Source organism: Psittacula echo (genome assembly GCF_963264785.1).
Source record: "Psittacula echo genome assembly, chromosome: 25".
Classification (NCBI taxonomy): Eukaryota; Metazoa; Chordata; class Aves; order Psittaciformes; family Psittacidae; genus Psittacula; species Psittacula echo.
Window position 1 is genome coordinate 4,519,450 of NC_137760.1, and position 27,348 is coordinate 4,546,797.

The 27,348-nt window shown below is 56.6% G+C and overlaps 4 protein-coding genes and 1 pseudogene across 15 annotated transcripts; 4 read left to right on the forward strand and 1 right to left on the reverse strand.

Annotated features, from left to right (window-relative positions):
- Positions 1-489: 489 nt before the first annotated feature.
- Positions 490-6,459, forward strand: GOLGA7 (golgin A7). 5 transcript variants are annotated; one of them, XM_080634411.1, is made up of 5 exons: positions 490-656; positions 1,665-1,817; positions 2,115-2,216; positions 3,312-3,375; positions 6,394-6,459. In XM_080634411.1, exons 1-4 carry the CDS (start codon positions 546-548, stop codon positions 3,357-3,359), a joined length of 414 nt encoding a protein of 137 aa, XP_080490537.1. In that variant the 5' UTR covers positions 490-545; the 3' UTR covers positions 3,360-3,375; positions 6,394-6,459. The 5 variants fall into 5 exon arrangements, with proteins under 5 accessions (XP_080490537.1, XP_080490535.1, XP_080490536.1 ...); XM_080634409.1 differs by lacking the exon at positions 6,394-6,459 and adding an exon at positions 3,998-5,425; XM_080634410.1 differs by lacking the exon at positions 6,394-6,459 and adding an exon at positions 4,134-5,425.
- GINS4 (GINS complex subunit 4) lies at positions 5,571-12,485 on the forward strand. 3 transcript variants are annotated; one of them, XM_080634405.1, is made up of 8 exons: positions 5,571-6,280; positions 6,394-6,480; positions 6,710-6,823; positions 6,993-7,090; positions 7,402-7,490; positions 7,609-7,699; positions 7,779-7,901; positions 12,347-12,485. In XM_080634405.1, the coding sequence occupies exons 1-7, from the start codon at positions 6,182-6,184 to the stop codon at positions 7,873-7,875; spliced, it is 675 nt and encodes a 224-aa protein (XP_080490531.1). In that variant the 5' UTR covers positions 5,571-6,181; the 3' UTR covers positions 7,876-7,901; positions 12,347-12,485. The 3 variants fall into 3 exon arrangements, with proteins under 3 accessions (XP_080490531.1, XP_080490530.1, XP_080490532.1); XM_080634404.1 differs by having other exon boundaries at positions 7,779-7,877; positions 12,347-12,471; XM_080634406.1 differs by lacking the exon at positions 12,347-12,485 and adding an exon at positions 11,738-12,335 and having other exon boundaries at positions 7,779-7,877.
- Positions 7,883-13,661, forward strand: LOC308229979 (protein phosphatase 1 regulatory subunit 3C-B pseudogene; annotated as a pseudogene). Its single transcript, XR_013958975.1, has 3 exons — positions 7,883-7,901; positions 11,738-11,857; positions 12,347-13,661. The product of XR_013958975.1 is annotated as a protein phosphatase 1 regulatory subunit 3C-B pseudogene (transcript).
- A 185-nt stretch (positions 13,662-13,846) lies between these two features.
- On the forward strand, positions 13,847-21,797 carry GPAT4 (glycerol-3-phosphate acyltransferase 4). 5 transcript variants are annotated; one of them, XM_080634645.1, is made up of 14 exons: positions 13,847-13,878; positions 15,334-15,976; positions 16,067-16,205; positions 18,051-18,120; positions 18,352-18,649; positions 18,821-18,895; positions 19,069-19,158; positions 19,257-19,350; positions 19,737-19,852; positions 20,025-20,080; positions 20,353-20,438; positions 20,583-20,711; positions 20,793-20,872; positions 21,427-21,797. In XM_080634645.1, the coding sequence occupies exons 3-14, from the start codon at positions 16,179-16,181 to the stop codon at positions 21,533-21,535; spliced, it is 1,230 nt and encodes a 409-aa protein (XP_080490771.1). In that variant the 5' UTR covers positions 13,847-13,878; positions 15,334-15,976; positions 16,067-16,178; the 3' UTR covers positions 21,536-21,797. The 5 variants fall into 5 exon arrangements, 4 of the variants coding, with proteins under 4 accessions (XP_080490771.1, XP_080490770.1, XP_080490768.1 ...); XR_013958521.1 differs by having other exon boundaries at positions 15,334-16,205; positions 20,793-20,947; XM_080634644.1 differs by having other exon boundaries at positions 15,334-16,205.
- A 3,176-nt stretch (positions 21,798-24,973) lies between these two features.
- Positions 24,974-27,107, reverse strand: NKX6-3 (NK6 homeobox 3). Its single transcript, XM_080634722.1, has 3 exons — positions 26,614-27,107; positions 25,535-25,704; positions 24,974-25,455 (listed from the first exon to the last, which is right to left on the reverse strand). The coding sequence occupies exons 1-3, from the start codon at positions 26,972-26,974 to the stop codon at positions 25,225-25,227; spliced, it is 762 nt and encodes a 253-aa protein (XP_080490848.1). The 5' UTR covers positions 26,975-27,107; the 3' UTR covers positions 24,974-25,224.
- Positions 27,108-27,348: the final 241 nt, after the last annotated feature.

The window sequence follows — 27,348 nt, forward strand, 5'->3', positions numbered from 1 at the left end:
GATACCCCGAGATGCAGGGGCCATTCACCTGCAGCATTCAGCCCTTCCAAGCCCCTTGGTGCAGCTCTTAAGCTCATGTTGCTCATGGGGTCCCCATCCTCAGGAGCCCAACCCTGTCCCATGCAGGGACACAGCACAGGGACAAAGCAGCTCCACAGCGCGTTAGTTACACCAGGACACCGTTAGATGGACACCGGCACCGGCGCTGCCGAGCACCCACACGGGAAGCACCAGGACCGGGCGCTCCCGGTGCCCCCCCCCGAGACCCCTCTTGGTGCCTGCCCATGCCGCGGCAGCGCCACGGCGGGGGCTGTACCATGTGTCCCAAGCGGGGGTGTTCTCTATGTGTGTGATGGGAGGTGGGAGTCGCGGAGGAGCCAATAGGACTCGGAGAGGCGCATGCGCACTGCCGCTCGGTGAGGCTGCAGCGCTTGCGCCAGGCGGCTCTTCCGCCCTTTCCCGGAGGCGCTCCCGACGCTTTCGCGACAGCCGTAGGTGAGCGGCGGCGGCGGTGGCGGCGGCGGCGGCGGCGGCGGAGCGGAGCCATGAGGCCGCAGCAGGCGCCCGTGTCGGGCAAAGTGTTCATCCAGCGCGATTACAGCGGCGGGACGCGCTGCCAGTTCCAGAGCAAGTTCCCGGCCGAGCTGGAGAACAGGGTAAGGCGGGTGCCGGCGGTGCGGGCAGGGCCCGGTGCCGCTCGTTCCTCCACCGAGGCCCGGCCTGTGCGGTACGGGAGGACGCGTTTTCTCCCTCTGTCCCCGTCCCGGGGGTGCTGTGCCACCGGCTCCCGTCTGTGAGGTGGCGAAGGTTTTGAACGTGCAGTGGGAGAGGCACGATCTCGAGATCCAAAGGCACATCCTGCTTTGGATGTTATCGGAGGGCAGAAAACCGGGTTTGGGGTTATTTTTGTTGGCTAAATGGCGGTTTTGGTCAATTATGGTAAGGAAATACTTCGAATTTGCAGTGAAAAGCCACGGGAAAAGTGCCTAAAAATGCTTCTCTTCGGTGTTTGTGAAATGCTGGTGTTTTGAGCTAGTTTTACTCCTCAGGCACACAGCTGTCTTCTCTGGTAGGAAAACAGAGTGTGTTCATTATGTGAGAACAAAGCCTGTGTTGTGTGGCTGTTGCTAACACTGTCCTCTCTGTGCTGAGCCCCACAAGTACTGTCTCAAGTACTTGTGTTTCATTTCATGCTCTCGGATGTAGCTGACAGCGACAAACACTCCTTGCTAATGCCTTTTCTTGCTGCACTTTGCTCCTCTTCCTCGTTGCTTTGTTTTGAGAGCTTGTTTGACCAGCACCAAGGTGTTATTGGTATAATGTCAATACAAAAGACTTGCCTCTTTCAGTCCGCTCCCAGGCTGTTCTCCTTGCATGTGAGTTAAGCCCCCCCCCCCCCAATTGAATTGCATGTTGCTTTAGTTCTGTTACTCGTAACTGCTTTGTGTTCATGTTGTGTTGGAATCAAGACTTGGTCTCATCAGTGGGCAGACCCTTAACAAAGAGGTAGGGGTCTGTAACTCGGTGTCCTTCAGACTTTGGCTCTAAACAGCGGCTGCAAAGTGTGGAAGTGCAAATAAGCACTAAATGAAGGTAGATGCTTGAAGGTATCAGTGAGTTCTGAACATGCAAGGTGTGACAACTGAACGTGACTTCTCTTGCAGATTGATCGGCAGCAGTTTGAAGAGACTGTCCGGACACTGAACAACCTCTATGCAGAAGCTGAAAAGCTTGGGGGCCAATCCTACCTTGAAGGCTGTCTCGCCTGCCTGACTGCCTACACCATCTTCTTGTGCATGGAAACGCACTATGAAAAGGTGTGCTGCTTTCTTTGCCCGGATAGGCAAAGGCAGTGTGAGCGAGTCCCATGGGCTGCAGCCACCCTTGTGTTTTGGTGGGTTTTCTGTTTGTAACCTGCAGACTCTGGACCTTTTTGCAACGTGATTTCATAGATACATCAGACTTAGTTTGAGTCATGTAATGATTGCTTGTACATCAGGAATCCTGCAAGTCCTGTCTCGAGCTGTGTGCTAGGTTCCCCTAACGTTGGTATTGCTGGGGCTCGGACTCTGATGTAGGGAAACCCACTGACTTCTGTGCTGCTCTGTTACCAGGTTCTAAAGAAAATTGCCAAGTTCATTCAGGAACAGAATGAGAAGATCTATGCTCCTCAGGGCCTCCTTCTGACAGACCCCATTGAAAGAGGACTAAGAGTTGTATCCTTCTCTGGTGGCTTCCATTGCCTCCTGGTTTGCCCATCTGCGATGTGCTTGATCTCAGTGTGGTACTCTCTGGTCATGCTTATCTGTGACACAGCAGAATAGGTGATTAGTCTTGTTATTCTCCATCATGTGCTATTCTCTGGTCAGATTTTGGTACATTAAGATTTGTTGCATCAAAAGACAATGAAAATGCAGTGTTGGAACCTGTCCTTTGAGGCTGCCTTGAAAACCCCGTATGTATAAATGGAGTATAAACTTCCTCCATTTCAGTGACCTCTAAAAAGGCATTTGTCAGATTGGAGGCAAAAGTGGCCAACTTGGTAGGACAGAAACTGATGATGTGGAAGCAGGCAGTGGCTGTTGTTTCATTTGCAACCCTGGGCTCAGGTTCTGGTGAAGGTTTTGCTGTGTGTTACCACCATAAGTTGACAGCAGCCTGGCACATTGTTCTGCTGTGGCTTCTTCGAGCCTTTTCAACTCTGGAACCACGCTGCAGGTATTTTATCTCCTTGTTGCCTCTGCAGTTGTAAAGATAACAAATCACAGAACAAATCCAGGGGTAGCATGAGGAACATTGAGACTGGAGCAGCTTGAAAGACAGCCTTGCCCCTTAGATGCATGCTAAGGGCAATTCTTTGTGGTTGGGTTATTGTATATTTGTCTAAGCAGCTAATAGCTATCACCTACATGATTTCATTCTCCTCAAGATGTTTTCTGCATTGTTCTCTGCATAAACCTGGGAAAGCACAAACAGCAAAACCCTAAAACCATTCAACTTCAGTAAAAGCATTTTCCATTTGGTTAGTGACTGAAGTGGCTGGAGTGTGGAAGTGTTTTGTCTAGTGCATGCCTTTTCCTGCAATTTAAGAGAAGGTGGCAGGGCTCAAACCTCTTCACATGCAGCATCTTGTGTTCTTGTTGTCAGGACACGCTGACCTGACCTGGCATCTCTTGTGCGCTGTTCTGTTTGCTTTGTAGCTCTGGAAATGAGCCTTGAAAGATCAAGGGTTCTAATATCGTATTCCCTCTTTTTGGTTCTATTTTCACAATCTTTTTGTAGTATGTTTCCCTAACAGCTTTTCTGTGCAGATTGAAATTACCATTTATGAAGACAGAGGTATGAGCAGCGGAAGATAAAACTGTGGAGTCTCAGGTACATGTTAACCTTGTACCAGATCAATCTCGACCCATCTCAACCTGTTTTCTGTGCTCAGAGGGGTAGATTGTGTCATACTGAGGCACCACGGTCTGTAATCAAAGGCTGTTCACCCAAGTCTTGTGTGGACCAGCTTTTCTGAATGAGTGGAAATATCAATACTTGGCATAATGCCACTGAATGTCTATGCAGATCAGACAAAACCAGATTCACGTTTAGAGACATTTGGGTCTTGAGTGGATAAACATGCATAAACGTAACTTCTGCTCTATTATATCCAACATTGTCCTCTGGTGTGTAGATAAAAGGATCTTTCTTATTGTCATGAAGTCTATCATAAGGTTCCGAGCAGACTAACTTAAGACAAATCTAGACTTAAAATAGGTCACTATTTAAATGCTTGTTTTGGATTCCCAAGCAGTTTTTGAACTAACAGCATGAGAAAAATCATTGATGGTGCTAAAATCAGCTCAAACCTGAACTGGCTCCCTTGTCTTAGGTACTCTGCAGAGCCTGGGGTGCTTGTCTCAGTCTAGCTTGTTGGCAATGTGGGCAGAAAAAGGCTGCAAATATTTCTGCCTGTTATGCAGAAAGAAGTAAAGGGTTTATTTCCTGTTAGACAAATGGAATCCAGACCCTGCCTTTCCTGCCACTGCTTCCTAAGATAACAAAATCCAGCCACGGAAAGGTTTGTGTAGGGGGTTGTTGGGTTTATTTAGCAATAACTCCCTACTAACGTGAAACTTCTTTTCTAGCAGATAGCTCAACAGTGGACTTGCTGTATCAAGGTTCCCCTACCTCCTACTTTAGAGCATCATTCCTTTCTTTGCTGCCAGATCCACAGTGCCATCTACTACAAGGACTAACTTCCTCAAACTGCTCCACCTGAGGTGACCCAGCTGGTCAGCATCCATTTTGTGGCCAACTTTTAAGCAATGAGATCACGTTTTAGGTGTGTTTTGGTTTTAAGGGGGGAGGTGTCCCCCAGGAAAAAGCAGAAGTGGTAAAGCTATGTACTCTTCTGAAAGAAATGGGGCACTTTGCCCAGCAGCAGGCTAGTTTTAGTCACGTACTCGCAGTGCTGTTCCTCCCTAGTTCTTAAGCCCTTCTGCCCATCAGAAGCTCTGGAAATCTGCAAGTTGGAGTTGGGAATTTCTCAGAAACGAGGCCTTCCCTCCAGATCAGTGTTGGAGTGAGGGGATGCACAGTGCCTCTGCCTGGTGAGAAGGGACTCAAGGCAACGAGCATTTAACGCTTCGCATGCTGATTCTCATGGGAAACCCGAAGGCAAAGTGTTCCTTGTTTCGGTGTTTTGGTTGTCCCTAGGAAGGGGAGGAATAGCTGGACTTGAATACTGGTGGTTTTTTTACTACTGTATCCGTGCTGTTATTGCATCTGTCAGTGCTCGCCAGAAGAGGGGGTCTATTCATTCAGGAGCCAGTAAGTACATTAAAATGGATGCTGAACCAATAAACATAACGACACCTACCCTTCCTCCAATTAATATGTGAAGTGTAAAACTGTTTCTTTATGGATTTATTATCTATAATTTATAAGGAAAACACTGATTTCACAAACTGTTAGATATCGTGTAAGATGGTTTCTTAATCCTGTCTGCTGGCACACTATTGGCAAGTAGAACTGTGCATTAGTATCCCCCCTGCATCGACATTCCTCAGCAATACCTGCCAAAGTAAAGTACCTACAAACCGAGCTGGCTTAATATCTATCTCTTGTATCCTTTTCCCTTATCAAAGCAAGGATGTCTGGGGTTTGAATGTCACTGTCCAGCTGTAGAAGGAATCCAAGGAGATAGGAAAGCAGCATAGGAGCGCTCTGGCTGTCGGTGGCACTGCAGGTGCTAATTCTGGATCTGAAATTCCAGCTTCTTACTCAGCCACTGATTATTTTTTTGTTTCTTTTGATATTTAATATTTTAATTGTATAAAACTTGGTTTTTTCTAAACTGTAACAGTGTTTGCCTTTCACATCTGTTGCGATATTGGCAGAAGGACTAATGGATTAGTAAATCTTTTCTTAAACCGTGTCTTGTGTCCTATGTGGTCGCACTGCTCCGGGCCAAGGAGCGCTCTCAGGGCCATTCTCGCTCCCGCAGCAGCAGGATGTCAACGCACAGAGCATGGCTTTGGGATCGGTTCTGGAGTTTGGTCACTTTTGGTACCGTTTTGGTCACTTTTGGTACCGTTTTGGTCAGTTGACACCATCTTGTTCAATTTTAATACCGTTTGTCCCCTTTTGACACAGTTTTGTTCACTTTTTGTACAGTTTTATTCACATTTGGTGCTGTTTCGTTCACTTGATACTGTTTGTCCCCTTTTGACGCAGTTTTGTTCACTTTTGGCACCATTTTGTGCTCTTTTGGTACGGTTTTGTTAACTTTTGGTGCGGTTTTGTTCACTTTTGGTACAGTTTTGTTCACTTAACACTATTTTGTTCGCTTTTGGTACCGTTTTATTCACTTTTGGTACTGTTTTGTTCACTTTTGACACAGTTCTGTTCACTTTGGTACTGTTTTGTTCTCTTTTGACAGTTTTGTCCCCTTTTGTTACCATTTTGCTCTCTTCTGACACCGTTTTGTTCGCTTTTGCTACCGTTTTGTTCACTTTTGGCATCGTTTTGTCCACTTTTGGTACCATTTTGTTCACTTTTAACACCGCTTTGCCCGCTACCCCTTATCTCCGCTCTGGCCGCCGCCATCTTGTCCCTGCGGGAGTGCGCCTGCGCGGGGCGGGGTCGCGCCTGCGCGGAGGGGCCGCATCGAGTGGCGGGAGGCCGCGGCGCGATGGCGGCTGCGGGCGCTGAGGGGCCGGAGCGGGACTCGGACGGCGGCGGCGAGGAGCTGGAGCTCACCCCGGCGCAGCTCATCCGCAGCCTGGAGCAGGTCTGTGGGCTGCGGGCCGGGCCCCGGGCAGGAGGAGCGGTGCGGTTGTGGCCTCGCTGGGGGCCACGGCACGTAGCAGGCCTGTGCCTCGCTTACAGTGTGCCCCCTTTTAGGCCTGGCTGAACGAGAAGTTCGCTCCGGAGCTGCTGGAGAGCAAACCTGAGATCATCGAGTGCGTTGTGGAGCAGCTGGATCATATGGTGGGTTCTGTGGGGCTGAGGTGGTGGTACAGAGGGGCACGGTTACTGTGTGGGTCCCTGAGGTGAGGCTCTTTGGGTGCCTTCTCTGGGCTTGTCTTGGAGAGGGGACTGGGAGGTACGGAGGAGCAGCTCAGCCTGGTTTTGTGGGCTCTATGCACAAACTCCATCGTCCTCTGCAGTCCTTCTTTGACGTTTCAACCGTTTCATGTCTCTTTGCCTTGCCTTACAGGAGGCAAACCTGAAACGAGCTAAAGGAGGAGACTTGAAGGTGAGCGTTCATCGGATGGAGATTGAACGGATCCGCTATGTGCTCAGCAGCTACTTGCGGTGTAGGCTGGTGAAGGTAAGGCTTGCTGTGCTGCACGGGGGGGGAGAAAGGATCACTTCAGGAGTCATTTCTACTCCTGCTTCAATAAGGCACTCACTCTCTTGTGTCCTCTGAGGATCACACTGTTGATACCTGTTTAACTGGGAAAAGTCTGTTTCAGTCCTGGCTTTTGTCTCAATATCAGATAGAGAAGTTCTTCCCCCATGTCTTGGAGAAGGAGAAGTCTCGAGCCGAAGGGGAACCTTCCATTCTGTCACCAGAGGAGTTTGCTTTTGCTAAAGAGTGAGTAGGTTTCGGATGCATCTCCCTCCCTTTTGTAGGTTATAGACCTCACTGGTGTGTTACCCTCAACAGTTCTGGAGCCTGATTGCAATGAGAATCACAGGTTTTACAAGGAGGTTTCCTTACTGGCAAAGAAAGAGGGAAATAAAGCAACTCTGATAACACTGAGTCAGTGACCAGGGCAAGCCATGAGGCTTGTCTCTGTCCATGCCTGGGACCTGGAGATGTCTGTTGCTAGCGTTTTGTATCGATGCTCTCCCTGCGGGGTTGTAGTTGATGAAACCAGTGAGTGCTCCAACCATTTGTTTCAGGTACATGGCAAACACTGAGACCTATCTGAAAAACGTGGGCCTAAAACACATGCCACCCAACCTGCAGAAGGTGTCTCTGCTAAAATCAGGTGAGTACATCCTGACTCCAGGGTCATCTCATGGCAGCGGGGCTGTGGGGAAAGCTCCGAGCCCTGCAGGGGAACGTGAACCAGTGCTGAGCTTGTCCCTTCAATCCTTTGTCTGCAGTTCCAAAGCCCAACCTGGACTCCTTCGTGTTCCTGCGGGTGCTGGAGCGGCAGGAGAACATCCTGGTGGAGCCGGAGTTTGATGAGCAGAGGTAGGAGGGTGCTTCCCCACTGGCTGTGGTGCAGGTTCCAGTGGAAGAGCTATCCTGAGCACATGCCTGTCCCTGGCAGGGATTACACCATTGACCTGGAGGAGGGCTCCCAGCATCTCATCCGCTACAAGGTCGTTGCCCCACTGGTGGCCTCGGGAGCGGTGCAGCTCATCTGAGGGTAAGCGGTGCAGCTCATCTGAGGGTAAGCGTGAGGCCAGGACTAGGGTGGGCCGTGGGTCTTCCCATCCACATTCCCTTTGGATGTGGCATGTCTGGGCAGGGCAGCAGCAGTGTTGGAAGGGGTACCATTGCCAGCATGCAAATAAAGCAGCAGGGCATCTTCCCCTCTGCTGCTGCAGATTGTCCCCACAGCTCATCAGTCTCCTGATGGCTTGTGCCATGCCTGCAGTACAGCCAGGCTCCTGAGCGAGGGCAGCCTGTGTCACAGCACTCCTTCCAAGAAGGCTTTGCCACTGTCCCCTTGAGAGTCCCAGGAGAGAGCTGAGTGTCACTGCTGCCTCTGCAGACCCCAGGCTGGTTTGGCAGCAGATGTGGACAGAGTGCATTTATCCCCAAAGGTGGATACAGCCTTTGTAAATAGCAGGGGGCTCTCTTTTAAACCCTCAGCTGTATGTTCATCCCTGCTCCAGTTTATCACTGTTCTTTAAGTGAGGCTAGCCAGTGACCGAATGGTGTGGCAACCAGCTGTGTAAACTACACCTTCCCCCATCGGCTTTGATCTTGTCACAGGGTCTGTGCAACCCTGGCTGTTTTGCAACTGGCTGATTGCTCTGAGGTGAACCGGAGGCAGGGTGGAGGGGGAATTCCTCTGAACCATCCTTGACACATGGTGCATTGAGCAAAAACGCCACCACATATAAAGATATTTGCTGGCAGAGCAGATCTGGGTTATTGCAGAAGGAGCAGGAGGGATTTGGAACATGGTAAGGATGGAAACTGCAGCTCAGAGCAAAGGGAACATCATGGGAGAGCCAAGGGTTGGGTGTTTGCACCACTTACCTGCAGTGGGAAGGGATCGTGAAGAGTTTATCAGCTGGGAGATGCCCGTGAGCTTAGGAATTCAGGGTTTTTCCCTTGAAGCATTGTTACGTAGCCAAACAGCATGCCTGTGCTTCCTTGGAAAGGCCCTGCCTTCGGGGAAGGGAGGCTGCATGAGCTCTCTTCTACCCATGCAGTCCCAGTGTGGATACAGTTGTGTCTAATGGGGCCAGAGAGGAGCTTTTCCCTGGCATTTTGGCAATAACCAGCCCTTGCCATGCCAGTATCTGATGTTTGCCTCCAGAGCAGGCCTGGATTTGGAATTACAGCCTGGCCCTTGTGCTTGTAGTGGGGTTCCTTGCCCTGGGCCAAGGAGTGGACACCTCCTGGTCAGATTGTGAGTGATGCAGTCACCATCAAAGCAGCATTTGCAGGTTTGTCACAAACCTCTTCTTAACCAGAGCAGCTGGTTCATGCTTGGGCTGCTTGTGCCAAAGCCACGGGGTCTTTGTATTGCCCATGTAAAGGTGGTGTTTGCATCTGTGGTCCTACTGCACATGCAGACTTTGCACAAAGCCAGACCTCAATGGGTTTAGGGGGGGTCATGAGGCCCTGATGCTTTTCCAGCCTTTTCCAACCTGCTGCTTTGGGCTGGCTGACTTCTGGGAGGTTGCACCACTATTGTAGCTGATCCTTAGCTGAAGGCTGCCTTGGTCAGTGAACTCCAGACAGTGTGGTCTGTTTGAGCAGCTGAGAGCTGTGGAAGAGCTCTGAGGAGCTCTGTAAGCTTGTGATGCCCTCGTGTTGTTCAGAAAGATACTGGAGGAGGCTGGCAGAGCTTTCCCAGAATGGTCTCTTGCTGCAGCATGAGAATATGAGGCTCTTTTGTGTCACCTCCTCTGCTTTGTGCTGCTTCCTCTCAGGCCAGCGCTCTGTAGTTGAGCATTCAGCTCCCTGTGCAGGGGCACTTGGATCAATAGCACAAATGCAAAGCTTCAGTTTGAAGCTTGTTTAAGACCGGGGGTGGCCAGTTTCACTAAAACAGAGCAACTGTCACCATGGGCTCAGGAGAAGGCAGCTTTCTGCTGTGTGTGATGGAGTGAGGGCTTCCACTACAGCTTCTCATTGTGAATGAAATCTCTTCTGCTCTAGCAGTTGCTGGAGCACGGGGGAAAGCAGTTCTTTTGTGCTACTCATGCAGAGGAAAAGCTCCTCTTGACCTGTTGCATGCCTGTTCTAGTTGGAGGTGAAGCCAGCTCCTCCTTTGAGGCAATGTCTTCCCTGCATGGTGGCCTGTAAGGAGCAGCCTGGTGCTGCTCTGCCAGGCAGGGGGTGACACTCCATCTCGTTTGCATGTGCGGTTTATAGCGCTCCTAATGAATCCATTTAGGTAAAGGAGATTCTTGTAAGTATAGATGTTAAGAGGAGGCTGGGTTTAATCCTGAGGAATCAGTAGGACAGGCCCCAAGGAAGGACTGCAGGTCCTGCTCGTGTCTGAGGCTCCCAGCCGAAGCCATCGCTAATCCCCTGCTGCAGGAGAGCTGTGAGGACAGTGTCTGGTGGCATGGCTGGGGGACTTTCTCCTTGGCCCTATTAAGCTTGATGGAACGATTGTCCACACCACTGGTACCTGCCCCTCTGCTGCGTCTCTTGTGGCTGCAGCCAGTAGGAGTGGAAAGGGTGCCTGTCCCCTTCTAGGAGCTGAATCCGAACTGGATCTGCTGGTTTCCGGGGTGCTGTCAGTACAGCTCCTCTCTGGAGCCCCTCGGCTGGCTCATGGCAGTGCCATCACAGCCTGTGCAGGGGTTTGAGGATGGCCATGAGGCTGGAATCAGTCAGGTTCACAGTGAGATTCTCTAGTGGCATACCCAAGAATGCTGCTGTCTGCTTTTGTGTCCCTCCATGACTAAAACTGGGACATTTCTGTGCGTGGATACTGCCTTACAGTGCTTCTGATGTGCTGGGGGAAGTGGAAGTATCTTTGTCAAGGAAGTGATGCTGTTGGCTTGTGCTTTTTAGATGGAGAAAACCCAGCAGTCCATCCACCTTAATCTGTGCCTCTGGGAGAGAAAGTGCAGAGTGAGAGCCACTTTTCCAGCTTCCACAGGGCTCAAATACATCCCCTGTTCTCTGCACCCTCAAGGTGGAGGTGGCTTGGGTTTATTGAGTGATTAGCTCTAAACACAAAGTAGGTGGATGGGGACAGAGGTCGCCAGGAGGGCACTGCTGGTGAGCTGTGATTTCCCTGAGCCGGATCTGCTCTCCTGAGCGCAGGGGACAAGGCAGGGTGAGTGCTTCCATTGCAGGAGGGGCTCTTTCCTGGCTGTGAGGACTCCCCCACGTCACTGCAGCGGAGGAGCTAAGGGGAAGGATGTAGTGCTGCTTGCCTAGCACCAAGACCCACGTTAGAGCTGGCAACAAGGGCCTGTAGGACAGGACAAAGGGAGCAGCTTTCACCTGCCAGAGGGGAGATTGAGATGAGCTCTTAGGCAGTTCTTTCCTGTGAGGGTGCTGAGGCACTGGGTGCCCAGAGATGCTGTGGCTGCCCCATCCTTGGCAGTGTTTAAGGCCAGGTTGGATGGGGCTTGGAGCAAGCTGCTCTGGTGGAAGGAAAGATGCTTCCAGCCCTGCAGCCCAGCCAGACCAGTGGCTGGTCTGGCTCTTGCTCACCCACAAAGGTCACTGTCCTGCTCCACCCCAGGGCCAACAGTGACACAAGTGCCACACGTTCTTCCAGAGGGATGTCCCCCTCGACTCTCGCTGCTCTTTCCCTTGGCCAGGGCAGAGCAGGAGGGGTTTTGCCAGACAAGCATTGGGTTGGAGCTTGCTCCTCCAGCCATCCTGTGAGAGGTGCCTCAGGTCGTGATGGTGATGGGGAGCCACGTGTAAATGCCCAGAAGGAGGTTGTGTCGTGAGCTGATGGAAATCTGTGCTGTCAGCAGGAACAATCAGGGCTGCTTAACCTAAATGGCTCTGCAGAGATTAGCCGTGGTGCAGGGCGGGGGTGATCTGATTTAGGTGATAGTCCTTTCTGTCAAGGAGTCACATGTGAGCCGGACAGTGACCGTGGTTCGGGACAGCACTGAGAGTGAGGGACACTGCGGTGGCTCCTGCCTGCTCTGCTGCCAGTGGATTCCTTTGTCAGGGCAGGGATCTGGGGTAAGACACGACTGAGTCGGACTCGCTTTGGGGCAGAGGCTGAGCCTGGGCTCGGGTACCCGGGGAGCAGCCCTTGCACTGGGTCTATAAAGCCAGTTCCCTGCAGCTTCCTCAGGGGCCTGCCCCGCACCCGGTCCCGCACGCACCCACCCCGGGAGCCCGGCTCTGCGAGCTCTCTCCGCCCTGCTCCTTCGAGGCCCGCAGCCGGGGCGTTACCGGTGGGGCCAGCGGGGTCCCGGTTCCCCATTAACAGCCGCGTCCCCCGGTTCCTCCGCGGGGTGGGCGGGGCCTCCCGGGGGCGGGGCCAAGCTCCCATTGGTCGCCATGGGTGTGCCTCCGGCGCTGATTGGTCCCCTCTGCGGGCGCGGGGTGTCCTGGCCCGCGGCGCGCTCGGGGCCGCGCTGTCAGAGCGGAGCGGGGCGGCGGGAGGCGGTGGGCGCAGGGAGCGGGGGTTGTGGGGACCCGGTCTGACCCCGTCGTCGCCTCCAGGCTCCTGCCCGGTGAGCGCCCGCCGCCCCGCAGCCATGCCGGTGGACCTGGCCGTGCGGCTCTGCCTGGGCCACTCGCCCCCCATCCGCAAGCTGCTGAACTCCTACGAGGAGCTGCGGGGCAGCCGCGGGCGAAAACCCCTCCGGTCCTGCCTCAACCAGAAGCTGAGCACGGAACCTGAGCCTGAGCGGAGGGAGAACACCAGGAGCAACAAGAGCCAGAAGAAGAAGAGGGTTGTGTTTGCTGACACAAAGGGGCTCTCGCTGACGGCCGTCCGCTTCTTCTCAAAGATCGAGGAGGACCTGTGTGACCTGCAGCACGCCCTGTGTGACCTCGCCTGCTTCCGACCTTGGCTGCGGGACTCACATGCAGAAGTGTGCAGGTACGTGCTGGACTTCCCACAGCCCTCTGCAGACTACCTGGCCTTCAGCAGCCGCCTGCACAGCAACCTTGTCTGCCTGGAGAACTGCCTGATCCAGGACCGTGCCCTGTCCGGGACGGTGAAGGTCAGAAACATCGAGTATGAGAAGAAGGTCATGGTCCGCATCACCTTCGATGGCTGGAAGAGCTTTCAGGACATCTCCTGCCAGTACATACATAGCACGTATGGCTCGGCTGACACAGACATCTTCTCCTTTGAGCTTGCCCTGCCCAAGCCGTCTGTCTCCCGTCGGGCTGCAGAGTTCTGCATCTCCTTCCAGTGTGGACAGAAGACGCACTGGGACAACAACCACGGGAGGAACTACAAGATCTGCCCCGCAGGGGTGATCCACCCACCTTCCCGTGCTGTCAAGAGTGCGGGCTGGGAGCCCCTTGGTGCCCCTGGGGCGGCTGCCCTGGTCCTGTCCCACCTGCAGAGCTGGCGGCGTGCAGAGACCCAGGCTCCCTACTGGTAGGAGAGCAGAGGGTGCAGGTCCCTTCTTCCTCTGACTGTGACACGGGGGTCTCTGGGGAGGGGGCAGCTGCCCAAGATGCACTCGGGGTTCTGTCAGCTCTGGGTTTCTGCTGATCTCCATGGGAACTTCTTCCCTGCTGGCTCCTGCTGTGGAGCCTGGAGCCTCTGCCCCCTGTGCCTCCTGCCCGCAGGCTCTCCAGGGCAGGGATGCGACGGGCAACGGCCGTGACCCGAGGCCGAGCCCCCGCTGCCGCCCAAGTGCCTTGTGTGGAGCCACTGGGGCAGGGGCCGGGACCGCGACAGCGGCGGCAGCGGGACCAATGCTCTGCGGGGCTCCGTGCGGGCAGGCCCCGAGCTGCGGGGAGCGCCTCCGGTCGTTGGTGCTGTACCGGGGGGTTAATAAAGTGATGGCACTCGCGAGTCCGCCTCTGCCTGTTCTCTGCCCGTGCCCCCCTCTACCGGTGCCCCTGCCGGTGCCGCCGGTGTCCTACACCCCCTGCCGACGCGATGGTGCCGGTGCACTCCTACGGGCGCGGCCCCGCGGGCGGCGCGCTGACGCAAGCGCACGCACGGCAGGCCGGGAGCGCGCACGGCACAGGGCGGGGGCGGGGCCGGGGCCCGGCGGCGGTTGCGGCAGGTGAGTGCTCACCGGCCCGGTTCGGGCCGTCCGGTCGCGGGGCCGCGCTCCCCTTCCCCTTACAGCCGCTCTCTGCTCCCTGCGCGGGGCTTGAGCCCGGTCCCTGCTCGCACCGGCGGCGCTGGGGCGCCTGGGTAGGGCCCGGCCGGGGACCGTTAACCGGCGCCCGCCTCGGGGAGCGCGGCCTGCGCGCCGTGCGGAGCCCTGCGTCCCTCCGGGCCGTGAGCCCGGGCCGGCCCCCGGGCGGCTGCGGGCAGCGCCCCCGGTGCCTCCGCTTGGCCCGCGGTCACGGAGCGGGAATCCAGTGGAAGCCTCCCCGCGGAGCCGCCGAGGCCGAAGGTCGCCGGGCCGAGCCCCGGCCCCGCCGTGATTTGCTGTGCCCGGGGGCCGTGTCCCGGTGAATGCCTGGAGCTGCAGGCCGGAGGCGGCCGGTGCCGGGCCGCGGGTCCTGCCCGCCCCCGGGGCTGTGGCAGCGGGCGGGGCTGCACGCGTGGCTCCGCCGGTGACCCCGCAAGGGATGCAGCGGCCGGTCCGACCGGTTTGCGAGCACGAGTCCCGGTGCCGACGGGTGACAGCGCGGTGTAATGGGCAGGGACACGGTGACAGCGCGGTGTAATGGGCAGGGACACGGTGACAGCGCGGTGTAATAGGCAGTGACACGGTGACAGCGCGGTGTAATGTCAGTGACACACGTGGCTGCGGAGCTGCCTCTCCCCGGACATGGTTTATGCGCGTTCCTCTGAAGCACTGATGGTGTTAGCACTGCTGTAGAGCAGCGCTGAGCCGGCACCTGGAACACACGGGAGAGCAGGAGGCTGTTCCCAGGCTTTCCTCTGCTCGTGTGTGCTTTCGGGTCCCTGTTAAATCCCATCCTGAGCGTGATGCTCGGTGGCCTCATCCACCCCTGTGCTGCAGGGCGCATCCTCCCCTGGAGGGCTGCAGTGCTGGGTGCCAGAGCATTGACTGGGCCCTGTGCCCCAGCAAGTTCCACTTTGGCTCATCATCAGCAGTAATCCTCCCCTTGGGCTAACTTCCTGTTAGTGACTGGGGTGAGATGCGTGTCCAGGAGCAGAGGAAGTGATGCCTTCCCAGGAATCTGGGTACCTGGTTCCTCAGTGCCTTTGGATGCCTCTGGGATGAGAGAGGTGATAAGATTCTTGTCATGAGGACGGCTTTTCTGGCACTCCATTGGCTGTACTGGGACCTGACTGCAACACCCCGTGCTCTAGGCGTGGTTCTGCTCACCCTGAGCCGATGGTATGAAAACCATCACGAGTGGCACCGGGAGGGATATTCCCAAGGCAGTGCCAGTGCCAGGCACTCGCTGGAGTGCCCAGCCTGAGTCTGCTGTCCCGGGAGCTGCGCTGGGTGATGTGACCAGGTCTGAGAGCCCACTGCTGCCGTCCCTCTGAGCTGTGTGACTTGCCTCACTTGGGTTTCTCTTTCCTCCACTAGTGCTGCTGGCATGTGAGCGCCTCGTCTGCCAAGAAGCCAGCTCGCTGTTTGAAGAGCTTTCCAGGGACACGGGTGCCATTCCTGTCTCTGACGACCCTTCGGTGTGAGTGGGTGCCTCTGGAATTAAACTTGTTCCAAGGCGTCATGCAGGGACCTGCCGTAGTGCCTGTGTCCTCACGGAAAGAACAAGAATAGCTCCAGTTACTGTCCTGCGAGTGCCAACTCCCTCCATCTCCTCCAATGCCGGCTCAGGGATGGACTCCACCTTGTCCCTGTGAAGAGGCTCTGCATGCCCTCAGCAGCCACAAGGGAATTCTGCTGCCGGCTCCTTCCCAAGCTGCTCCCGCACTGCAGGACTTGCTCCGCGGCGCCTTAGGAGGACATCGGCTCCCACAGTTGTGTCCCTGCAGTGCCCATGGAACTGGTGTGCGTGTTCCCTGTTCTCTGAGCTGCTCAGCCTGCGCTGTCTGAACTCACCGGCGCTCCTGGCAGACCCTTTGCTTGCTTTCCCATTTCCCCCGGCTCCGGTTGCGTTCCGTCTCTCACAGAGCCCCAAAAGGATGTGAACTTTGGAATGGGGTCTGGGAGCCGGCTGCGGACTCGGTGTGGGTGTGAGACTGTTGCTGACTAACAGGGGGACTGGGTGAGCGCTGCGGGCAGCCCTTGTGTCTGGCTGCAGGGCACCAGCCTTGCCTGGGCCCTTCACCATGTTCCTCCTGCTCCCCTTTGACAGCCTGGTTGTTAACCTCTTGGGGATATCCATAACTGTCCTCTTCACCCTGCTCCTGGTGTTCATCATTGTGCCAGCCATTTTTGGAGTCTCCTTTGGCATCCGCAAGGTTTACATGAAAACGTTATTAAAGATCTTTCAGGTGAGTCCCATTTGCAGCATTTTCTGTGCTTTGCAGGGTCTGGCATGCGAGGGGGAGAGGCTTTTACGCCCCGCTGAGGTTGCTTGTTGGTGATGGGCTGGTGCCATGTGAGCCATTTGGGTCATCTCAGCCCAATGCAGTTTCTAACCCACTATTCACGGGCTTGTGCTTCCCTGTAATTAATCCACAAGCCTTCAAGTAAAGTGGCAGGAGAGTGTGGCCCGTAAGCACGCAGTAGTGCAGGAGGGTGCTGAGTGAGGGGTGTGCTTTGGTGGGTTAATGTCCCAGGCAAGGCAGTTCTGTGTGGAAAGAAGCCAAAAGGGTGTAGGGTGTGATGGGGAGGGAGAAGGCTCCATCTCTCCAGAACGTGTTTGGATGAGGCAGAAGCAGGAAGCAGAGCAGGACTTGCTGCACTGCAAGCACTGAGTGGTCTGTGCGCAGAACCCAGAGCTCTCAGCATCCTTCTGCTCACGTCTGTAGACCCTGCAGACCCCTGCAGACCTTCTTGGCACAGAGGCCAAGTGGAATATTCCGGCCTGGGCTCACGTTGTCTCTTGCCTGCCTTTGGCAGGCTGATTTCATGGCCTCTGTCCCAGCCAACACTTCTCCTTGGAGCAAGTTCCTGGTGAGGCTAGAAGTTGGGCCAAACTCCTGGTAGATAAAGCCTGCACCACCCTGGCAGCTCAGGCTAAAGGAAAAGGAGTGCCCTGTGCTTCATAGGGAGGTTTTAGGCTCTTAAATGTGTCGTCAGTCATTCATGAAGGATTTATGGTACAGCTGCTGCCCCAGGGGTAGCTCTGTACTGGGAAGGCAGCCGTGGAGCTTGCAATGTTCAGCTCTTTAAGCTCTGAGTCCTCCCAATAGCCTGAGGTCTGAACGGGAGGACCTTGGGCTTGGCAAGGTGCTTTGCTAACACGGGTGCCTCAGGTCCTGACTTCAGATGTAACGACTAAACTGGGCACTAAACTGTAATGATAGATCCTCTGGGGTGTAATGATAGGACAAGGGCTGATGGGTTCAAACTGGAACAGGGCAAGTTCAGACTGGAGATAAGGCAGAAGCTCTTCCCTGTGAGGGTGCTGAGGCGCTGGCCCAGGGTGCCCAGAGAAGCTGTGGCTGCCCCATCCCTGGCAGTGTTCAAGGCTGCCCAGCTCCAATTCTGAATTCTCCTGGGCTGGCCGCATCCAGACAAGCTCCTGCACCCCTGCGGTTCCTCCTGTTGGCAGGGGAGGCTGCTGGATGAGCCGGACGTGCCATCTGCAGTTAGCATTCCCACGTGGCTGCCTCCTCATCTAACCCTGGCGTGGGCTGAGATGCGGGATGCCAGGAGAGCCCTGATGGAGCAGGTAGCCTGGAGCAATAGGCATGATGTACACACGTCCTCCTTTAGAAGCTTGTTCTCCCATCCTGTATAATGCCAAGAAGAGTGTGAGGCTGAGAAGGAGACTTGGAGGGCAGGCAGGAAAACTGGCCAGCAATCCAGCCTGCAGGTGCCCTTGAGCACGGGCTGAGGGAGTTTCCTATGGATAAGGGGATTATCCACATAAGGGGCACGGGATCTGGCAGCGAGCTGTCTGTGTCCTGACTGCTGAGCTGAGGAACAGCAGCAGCTGGTGCCTGAATCAGGATGGAAGGATCCCATCCCGTCATCAGCCTGAAAACAGTCTCTGCTTTGAGCTTGGAAGGAATGAGGGCTGAAAGGGAGCACCGGTTGCATGCTCAGCTGCTTTAGCCCCACCGTCTCCCCTTACCCATGGTCTTCCCTGGAAGTTGACTGTGAAACCAGGTTAGTATGAATTGGAGCTACAGGCCTGGTGAATCTTGCTTGTTGTGTGTCTCTTGCAGTGGGCAACACTGAGAATAGAGCGTGGTGCCAAGGAGAAGAACCATCCTTTATACAAGCCCTATGTCAATGGTAAGATCCTGCTCTGCATGGCTACACGTGGGGTAAATGTGGTGTCTCTGAGCTGGGAAGCCTTTTCCATGTAGATGGCTTGGAGGAAGCTATGGAGAGGTCCATTTCTTGAGGAAGGGGTGGGAAGCACCCAGCGAGTGCTCAGTAGTTGGATGGCTGGGAGGACTGGAGAAAGGAAGGGAGCCTATGGAGGGTCTTCAAGCACTTTGCTCAGAGCTGCTTGTGTTGCAGGTATCATTGCAAAGGAGCCAACATCACTGGAAGAGGAGATCAAGGAGATCCGCCGGAGCGGCAGCGGCAAATCCTTGGATACCCCCGAGTTTGAGCTGTCAGATATCTTCTACTTCTGCCGCAAAGGCATCGAGACCATCATGGATGATGAAGTGACCAAAAGGTTCTCAGCTGAAGAGCTGGAATCCTGGAATCTACTCAGCAGGACCAACTACAACTTCCAGTACATCAGCCTGCGCCTCACTGTGCTCTGGGGTCTGGGTGTGCTGATCCGTTACTGCTTCCTTCTGCCCCTCAGGTGAGTGGTGCTGCAGGAACCTACCTGCTGGGATGGGGCTGGTGCCTGGTCCCCAAGTGCAAGTGGTCCCCAAGCCCCATGGACCCTGTTCAGCGTGACCAGGAGAGACAGGCTACTTGATGAGCGGCACCTATGGCCTTGTACTAGCATGCAGCTTCCCTCTTTCTGCAGGATAGCCCTGGCGTTCACTGGCATCAGCTTGTTGGTGACTGGTACTACAGTGGTGGGGTATTTGCCAAATGGAAGGTGAGTTCATCTCGGAGGAAGGAGGGGATGGGATGGGATCCATAATCCTGGAGGAGATGTGTTTCTATGGGAGAGATGTGAAGGCTCGGCTGGATCTCGTGGCCTGGGGCTGGGTGGCACTGTTACAGGGGAGGTTGCAGGACAGGGGGTGATGGTCGCTGTCCTCAATGCAGGTGTAAAGAGTTCCTGAGCAAGCACGTCCACCTGATGTGTTACCGGATCTGTGTACGTGCCCTCACAGCCATCATCACCTACCATGACCGGTAAGGAGACGCTGGCTGCTGCAGGCTCCTTCCCAGCTCCATGCCAGGCCTCACGCTTCCTTCGTGCCTCCTCACCTCTGCCTTTGTTTTGCATGTAGAGAAAACAGACCCCGAAACGGAGGCATCTGCGTGGCCAATCACACCTCTCCCATCGACGTGATCATCCTGGCCAGCGATGGCTACTATGCCATGGTAAGCTCTGCTCCCCAACCCTGCCTGCACTGGGAGCACCAAGTGCATTGCATGGGACAAGGAGTAGGCAGCAAGAGGCTTTGGAGCATCGCAGGGTGCTCTCAGCTCCTGTGCCTAGATACCTTCAGCCTGGGACTCAAAGCACCGGGGGTTTCCAGGCACTGCTTTGCAAGTAGAGCTCTGGGCTTTGCTATCCATGGAAGTGCAAAGCACTTCCCAGCTGGATCACTTGCAGTGCGGGAAGCACTGGGGCTTGCTACATCTGCACTTCCATCAAAGCCTGGGACTTCTCCTCTCAGCCTTTCCAGGGCAGGGGTAGAAGCCAAGGAGCTGCCTTGGCTTTCATGTGTGTTTTCATGTAACTTGTGTCTTCTTGCCCTGTTCAGGTGGGTCAGATCCACGGGGGGCTCATGGGGGTGATACAGAGAGCCATGGTGAAGGCCTGTCCCCACGTCTGGTTTGAGCGCTCTGAAGTCAAAGATCGTCACCTCGTCGCAAGAAGGTGGGAGAGCTGCAAACAGGGGGGGTCTGAGGGATGGAAAAGAGGGGGCTGCCCCTGCCTCACCTCCTGGGTGCTGGGGCACTGTGCTGCTGGCCCCACAGTCTCCAGGATAAGGCCTATGCGGTGCAGTGGCTCTGTGCCCTGTGCTCATAGGTGCCACTCTCCTGTTTAGGCTCACAGAGCACGTCCAGGACAAGAGCAAGCTGCCCATCCTTATCTTCCCAGAAGGTGAGTTGTGGAGCAAGGCCAGACAAGCACCTGGTGGAGAGGGCCATCATCATCCCTGTTCCTTCTTATGCAGCCAAGGGCCTTGGGACCCCTCACTGTGGCAAAGGGGGCATTTAGAGCTGACTGAGCCCAGAATGTGAGGTCAGATGCCTGATGTCCCTGTGACACATCCATGCACAGAGAGGGCAGGGTTTGGAGGGTGTGTTAGGGGGTGGTTCCTGAGTGCCTGTGGGTATATAGCTTAGACTTGTGAACTGCTTTGCCTCTTACAGGGACCTGCATCAACAACACATCCGTGATGATGTTCAAAAAGGGGAGCTTTGAGATTGGAGCCACAGTTTACCCTGTAGCCATCAAGGTAAGCATCCCTCCTTACACACAAGCTGTGGCTCAACAGCCTGGTCCGAGGCCATGGGGAAGTGCAGTGCTCCAGGAGGGCTTAGAGGGGAACCTGGAGCCTCAGGAGGGTGCCAGACTCTCAGGAGCTCTTCTGCCTCTGCAGTACGACCCGCAGTTTGGAGATGCCTTTTGGAACAGCAGCAAGTATGGCATGGTGACCTACCTCCTGAGGATGATGACCAGCTGGGCCATCGTCTGCAGCGTCTGGTACTTGCCTCCAATGACCAGGCAGGTAAGTTGGGTGATGCTGGGCTCCCTCATCTGCTGCCTCTGTTGCTCTTTGCTCCTGCTGAACCACTCTTCTTTGCCACAGCCTGAAGAGGACGCTGTGCAGTTTGCCAACCGAGTGAAGTCAGCCATTGCCAGGCAGGGGGGCCTCGTGGATCTGCTCTGGTGAGTCCAGGAAGGAGTTTCTCTTCCTGGTGCCGGGGTTCCGTGATCCTAGGCCCTGGTGGATCCTAGGCCCTGGTATGTGCTTGTGGGCTGCAGAGCCAAGTTTGTCTTGCGTTGTGCAGAGTAGGCCTATGGAGAAATGGAGATACACCTTGCCTGTGGCCTTCAAAGCTGCTCTTCTGTAGCAGGGACCAAAGCCTTTGCTTCTGCTGTGTGCGTTGGGCACCATGGCTTCATTCTGCCCTTCCAGCTTGCACTGGGATGCCCTGCTTCTGACTTGATCCTGCTCAGCAAAGTGCATTGGGCTTTTCCGTGCACTGAGATGCTGGGTGCCTGGGAGGCAGAGGGGCTCTGCTGCAGTGGTGTCAGAGCAGCTCACACTCCGGAGGGCACAGTGTGGGGCCATGGTGGAGCTCCTGGCACAGCCAGGTGTGAACATGACTGCCCTTGGGGACAGTTGGTCCGCAGGGGCCCTGGCAATGGGAGGTGCAAGCATAGCTGTTCTGAGCAGCCCCGGCTGAGGTTTCCTCTCACGGCATCACTCTCTTCCCTAGGGATGGAGGCCTGAAGAGGGAGAAGGTGAAGGACACGTTCAAGGAGGAGCAGCAGAAGCTCTACAGCAAAATGATTGTAGGGAACCACGAAGACCGGAGCCGCTCCTGAGCCCTCCTGTCCAGCGCTGCTCCTGGGCCTGGCCAGAGCCTTTTGCCTCCAGCACGAGCCAGGGCTCACCTGAAGCAGCTCCGGATCTATGGACTTTGGCTGCTTGGACTTGCTCCTGCATCCTCCGGCTGCTCTTTCCCAGAGGCACCATTACTGCTGCCTGGAGCCCTGGGGCCCTGGGCGGCTCATGGCAAAGATGCCTTCTTGTTACTGTTACAGTGAAGCCCCTTGAGGGGGCCAGTATTAAATGAAACACTTCTGGTGTCGTCCCCTTCCACGTGGTGTGTGCAGGGCTGGGGGGAGCTCTGGTGTTGATGTGCGTGAGTGTCAATCACTGCACTGGAGTCAGCTGCCTTGACAACCAAGGGGCTCTGCATGAGCCTGTGCCTCCCACGCCTGCAGCAGAAGCTCCTTAGGAGCAGGACGTGGCCTCTGAGGCCATTTCCAGCTTGACTTGCAAGAGAAACCTTTTCCTTTCTTTTCCCTTTGGCCGCCTCCTGCCGTAGCCTGGCCCAGGCCTTTGCTGCTCCAGCATCTGAGTAACAGCCTCTTTGCTGGGGTTCCTCAAGTGGTGGGGCAGGAGCCCCCCTTTCCCAGTGCTTCCGGAGGGACACAGTGGGGTCTGATCTTGTTGAGCACCAACATGCACAGACGTAATCTCTGCTTGTTGCAAGGAAACTGAAGTCTTGTGCTGGAGGTGGGACCCCTCGTGTGTGTTACTCAGTAAAACCACTTGCATTTGAGCATCCATCCCATGGACTTCCCAGTTTTCCTTATGTTCCTACAAACTCTTGCATCTGTTAACATAGAGGAGATATTTCTATACTGAACTGATTCACTTTTGCTTCTTGCAGTGCTCAAAGTGCAATTCTTCAGGTAACTACAGAGGGATGCATTACCTGCACAGACGTGGCATTCAGTTTTCCTTCCCACCTAAGACACCAAACCCAGAGCAGTAAAACCAAGCAGGAGGTGATAGAATCATAGAACCAGAATGCTTTGGGTTGGAAAGGACCTGAAGATCATCCAGTTCCAACCCGCTGCCACGGGCAGGGGTGCCTCACACTAGACCGTGATAACACCAATGGGTTGAAGTGTGCTGCTGATGCTCCTGTACTCATTGCTCACACTCTCAGTTGCCTCATCCGTTTATTATGGCATTAGGGGCCTGTTTACCAGGGTTTGGGTTCACTTTGGCTTTACCCAGCTCCCACCACCGGCTCAGTCACCCTCCATCTGTGGCTGTTACCAGATGAGGCCGTTGTGCAGCCCTTGGCCTCTTAGTTGGGTTTTTGGCCATCACCTTTCAGCTGCATGCGAAACGCTGGGTGTAGCATTACAGGAGTTAACCTGGAGTGTGTGTAACCTGCAGGACTTGCCTGTACCGTTCCACCACACATTATAGGAGCTCTATGTGCTCCACCTCCTACTTGAGCCCTGTGCTTGCCCTAAGAGCTACCACTGCCCTCCACAGTAGACCTATAGATCATCACAGGGGCGATGATTCAGCCTGCCTGAGCTTTGCTGCACTGGCCCCACTGCTCCCTCTTTGCTGGGGGTCCTGCAGCAGCCCCCCCCGGGGTGCTCCTTGTCACATATCCATGGGGATGTGCTGGAGCATCTCCAGCTCTGCGGGTCCCGCTGCGCTCGGGACCATCCCCATCAGCCGCGCAGGGAGCCAGGTTAGGAGGCACGCATCCATCCATCCTGGCTCAGCACCCCCTCCCCGCGCCCCCAGTCAATAACGTCTCTCTCCGATGAGAAAGTTAATAAATTTAGCTCTAGATTAAAAGTATCGATCATTTCATTTGTAAGCGATAAATAACGGGGGGGGGACGCGGGGCGGCCCGCAGGGTAGGGGCTGCCGGCTCCGGCTGCAGCAGCCATGCAGCCCGCTGGGGCCGGGGGCCCTCATATGCATTCCGCCCGGCTGCTGGCATTGATTTGCTATTAGTCTCCACACACCACCCAGTAGCACATCATTCCCGCGGCCGCTATTAATGGCCTTTTGATAAATAATCACTTGTAAGTCAATAAATTTTTATTAAACAGTGTGGCGCTTTGATTTATGGAAATCCGACGGGGTTTGTCTGCGAGAAAAGGGATGCGGAATTGAAGCGGAGCTGCCATCCATCTGCCTGCCAGGCCCTGCTGCACCCACCCGCCCCGCGGCCACGGCCACCGGCTGCGCTCGGGGCACCGGGAGCTGGTGCTCATCGCTGACACAGCCTGGTACCCGGTGCTGCTGCGGGGGCACGGCGCATCCGCATCCCTTCGGTACCCACTCGGTGCCGGTGCGGCCGCAGGGATGCGGCTGTGATTTGTCACTCTGCGTGCCTGCAGCAGGCCCTTTGCCACCTGCTTTATTTGTCTCCCGGCCCTGACGTGGCATCAGACAGGTGTTAAAGTACTTAATCACTTTAAAATTGTTTTAATTTTCTGTTTCCTATTGATCTGCGCAGCACCAATCCATCAGCTCACTGGACCAGGCAGTTAGTACATTAAAAATTGTCAGCCGCGCCGCGCCACCTTAGAAAATGTCAAAAGAATACCCCAGCAGCATCCCACCGCGCGCAGCCGTGACGTGCCCCTTCCTGCTTGCCCGTAGGACCCGCTCCCACCACGGCTTTGCTAAGGGTCCCCCGGCTCTGCCACCCATTTGTCCCATTGAGGTAGCGCAAGGGGAAGTGTTACGAGCCGCACGCTCGCTGTGGGGTTGGACAGGGAGCTATGGGGGCAAATCAGGGTTCTCTAAGCGAGAGTGCTGCCCCACAGTCAGGGCCCATTGTAAAGTGTCCCCAGCCCTGGAAATGATAGAACTTGAGCCCCCCAAATGTGGGCCTTGGGGTGCATGCGGATGGACCGGCAGCCACTGCAAAGCCCATTCTGGGGGCTTCGGGACTTGGCCACCACCAGCTTAAGCTCAGGTGCTGGCCACGGCTGCAGGGAAGGGCCGTTCGGCTGCACCCCGCAGCCCCGGTGCGGAGCAGCGTGTGACGGGCCGGCAGCACCTTATCTCCTATCGATTTCCTCCCAAGACACAGCGCTGTGTTTGCTCACCCTTGGCTCGCAGCTGAACACCGGCCCCAGCCCTGTGCCCGCAGCAGCCCCTTTGGCACCTGGCTGCTTGCTGGGGGACACAGAGCCCTGTGGGGCACCCCCATGGGTGTGCAAGGGCTGAGCCATGGGGAGCCCGGGCAGGGGGTGCAGCCCCATGTGTGTGTAAGCAGAGCCCTGCACAGGGGGGCACCAGCTTGGCAAGCAAACACAGCAGGGCTATTGACGCCACATCAATCCTGCAGCCCCGACAGCTGAATGGGCTCTCACGCACACCGGTAAGATAAATGGTATTTATTTGCTGCTAAGAGGTTCCAACAAGAGGCCCCAACGAGTGACTTTTGAACCAGCGCCTCTGCTGCTGGTGCACGCCCAGCACCGGGGGGGGAGAAACCCTGGGAAACAGTCCCACTCCTGCGGGCTCTTCCTGCCCCACACACAGCACCGCAGCCGCAGCCCCTACCCCTGCCTGGCATGCTGACCCTGCCCCATAGGTGCTAGCCCAGCCCCGTGAAGCAAGCGCTTGGGACTTGGCTGGGGCCGGGACCTTTATTTCATCACCGCCTTGGGCTGCCCCTTGTGTGCTGCTCCCAGCCCCGTGAGCCACGATCCCTGGGCAGGATGGGGGCAGCTCAGCCGCTGTGCGTGCCCAAGCCCTGCATGGAGAAGGCGGCGCGGTGCTTCCTCAGCAGCAGCCGGATCTTCTCATCATCCGAGTCGGGGTCCAGGGGCTTGTTGTATTCATCATCCTCAGCCTCAGAGGCCGCCCGCTCCCCGCCAGAGCCCCCCGCCCGCTGCGAGGACGAGGAAGGCTCCAGCGCGCTCTTCTTCCTCCATTTGGTCCGTCGGTTCTGGAACCAGACCTGCCACCCCCGGGGGGCACGGCCGGGTTAGCGGCCACCGACGCCGTGCGCTCGGTGCCGCGCGGGGACCCACACTCACCTTCACCTGGGACTCGGTCATGCCGAGGGAATAGGCCAGCCGGGCTCGCTCCGGCCCCGCCAGGTACTTGGTCTGCTCGAAAGTCTTCTCCAGGGCGAAGATCTGGTGGCCCGTGAAGGTCGGGCGCGTGTGCTTCTTCCTGTGGATGCTGTCGGCGAGGTGAGCAGGGGCTGCGGAGAGGAGGAAGAGGAGGGTGAGCATCGGGGCTCTCTGCTGTGCCCGGCTCCGGGCAGCTCTCTGAGCACCATCAGAGTCCCTCTGCACTGCCTCCCGTCTGCATCAACCCCACCTTCTGGCTTCAAGGCGTCAGCCCCATCCCAAGAGGGCTGAGCTGCCCTCGGTGCGGGCCCCATAGCCGGGGGCTCAGCTCCTGCTCGAGGACAGCACTGACGGGTGCTGACTGGGGGTCACTACAGCAGCGCATGGCCGCAGAGCCATGCAGCACCCAACCCCGCGTCCCCTGCCCCGCACCTTGCAGGACGCAGGACGGAAGGCAGGCAGAGCTGGTCGGCTCGAAGCTGTGCTGGGAGCGGACGCCCGAGCTGCCCGACCCGTCTGCTCCAAGAGCATCACCTGGAGAGGGGAAGGGACCGTGGCTGTGGGTGCTGAGCCCCAGAGCCCCCCATGGGACAAGGGGTGCTCCCATCCCACCCATGCGATGTGCTCCAGGGTCCCACCAGCTCTCCCCAGTGCTGCCCCGAGCCAGGCACTGACCCCAGTGGGGCTGCTGGAGCAATGGGGGATGATCTCCAGGACCATGGGCTCTGCCTGTCCTTGCCTGGAGGCTGACCAAAGAGTTAATCTTTCCCATTGGAGCGGCTCTTGAGTCAACACCTCCACAGCTCTGGACCATTCCCACCATCCAGCAGCTCTGGTGCTGAGACCATTCCCACCATCCAGCATCTCTGGACCATTCCCACCATCCAGCAGCTCCGGTGCTGGGACCATCCCCACGGCAGCCACATGGGACGCTGGCCAAGGTGCATCCTGGGCTGTGCCCCCCATTGCCAACATACAGGGCTCTATGGGGCACCTGCGTCTCCCACCCATCACCGCCCGCCCGGCCCCGCTGTACTTACGGCCGCCGCACTGCCGGGCACCCCTCCAGTCAGGGGCTGCCTCAGCCCAGCAGCCCCGGCCCCGCGGCAGGAACTCGCTGCCGGCCTTGGGAAGAGCCCCCACCTGCGGTCCATAATAGACACCGGTGGAGCTCAGTCCGTTCAATGCGCCCGCATGGGGGTAGCTGGGGACGATGCTGCCGCCCGGTGCCGCGGGGCGGCTCAGGATGTCGGAGATGCCGTGCGGGGTGCCCAGCGCCGGCGGGCACAGCTTGTAGAAGGAGCTCTGCACCGAGTACTGGCAGACGGGCGCCTTGGCCTCGGGGAAGGGAGCCAGCGCGGGGCCGTTGAGCAGGAAGGTGCCAGGCAGGTTGGCATCCATGGCGCTGCCGTCGAGGCGCTCCTCAGCACCCGGCTGCCCTCGGGGGGCGCAGCGGCCGCCCCATCCCCACCGCACCGGGGGTGCAGCCCCGGGGTCCGCGCTGGGTCGGGCAGGACTCGGCGGCGGCGGTACCGGACACTCAACTTGGGCTTGGGGAGCGCCAACATTTCTCTGATAAGGATGAGGTCCATTAGAATACTGCGCTCCCATTGGCTGCGTGGACAGCCGCTTCCTCTGCCATTGGCCGGCTCTCCGCGGTCTCGGCCGCCATTGGCTGCGCCGCTGGGCCACCCCGCGATTGGCCCGGCCCAGACAAATTGCGCTTTGAAAGCGGCGGCGGGCGCTGGACAGCGCCGGGGGCGGGGCCAGGCGGG

What these genes read in the sequence shown, in the direction of transcription:
- GOLGA7 (XM_080634411.1), top strand. Translation starts at nt 546, where the DNA reads ATGAGGCCGCAGCAGGCGCCCGTGTCGGGCAAAGTGTTCATCCAGCGC. An exon ending in CGGCCGAGCTGGAGAACAGG is followed by an intron (nt 657 to 1,664) that starts GTAAGGCGGGTG and finishes CTTCTCTTGCAG; the next exon opens with ATTGATCGGCAGCAGTTTGA. An exon ending in TTGAAAGAGGACTAAGAGTT is followed by an intron (nt 2,217 to 3,311) that starts GTATCCTTCTCT and finishes TTTTCTGTGCAG; the next exon opens with ATTGAAATTACCATTTATGA.
- GINS4 (XM_080634405.1), top strand. Translation starts at nt 6,182, where the DNA reads ATGGCGGCTGCGGGCGCTGAGGGGCCGGAGCGGGACTCGGACGGCGGC. An exon ending in TGGAGCAGCTGGATCATATG is followed by an intron (nt 6,481 to 6,709) that starts GTGGGTTCTGTG and finishes CTTGCCTTACAG; the next exon opens with GAGGCAAACCTGAAACGAGC. An exon ending in TGCGGTGTAGGCTGGTGAAG is followed by an intron (nt 6,824 to 6,992) that starts GTAAGGCTTGCT and finishes TCTCAATATCAG; the next exon opens with ATAGAGAAGTTCTTCCCCCA.
- GPAT4 (XM_080634642.1), top strand. Translation starts at nt 16,041, where the DNA reads ATGTTCCTCCTGCTCCCCTTTGACAGCCTGGTTGTTAACCTCTTGGGG. An exon ending in TGCTTCCTTCTGCCCCTCAG is followed by an intron (nt 18,650 to 18,820) that starts GTGAGTGGTGCT and finishes CTCTTTCTGCAG; the next exon opens with GATAGCCCTGGCGTTCACTG. An exon ending in CGTCACCTCGTCGCAAGAAG is followed by an intron (nt 19,853 to 20,024) that starts GTGGGAGAGCTG and finishes TCTCCTGTTTAG; the next exon opens with GCTCACAGAGCACGTCCAGG.
- NKX6-3 (XM_080634722.1), bottom strand. Translation starts at nt 26,974, where the DNA reads ATGGATGCCAACCTGCCTGGCACCTTCCTGCTCAACGGCCCCGCGCTG. An exon ending in TGCCCGGCAGTGCGGCGGCC is followed by an intron (nt 25,705 to 26,613) that starts GTAAGTACAGCG and finishes TCCTCTCCGCAG; the next exon opens with CCCCTGCTCACCTCGCCGAC. An exon ending in TGACCGAGTCCCAGGTGAAG is followed by an intron (nt 25,456 to 25,534) that starts GTGAGTGTGGGT and finishes CGGGGGTGGCAG; the next exon opens with GTCTGGTTCCAGAACCGACG.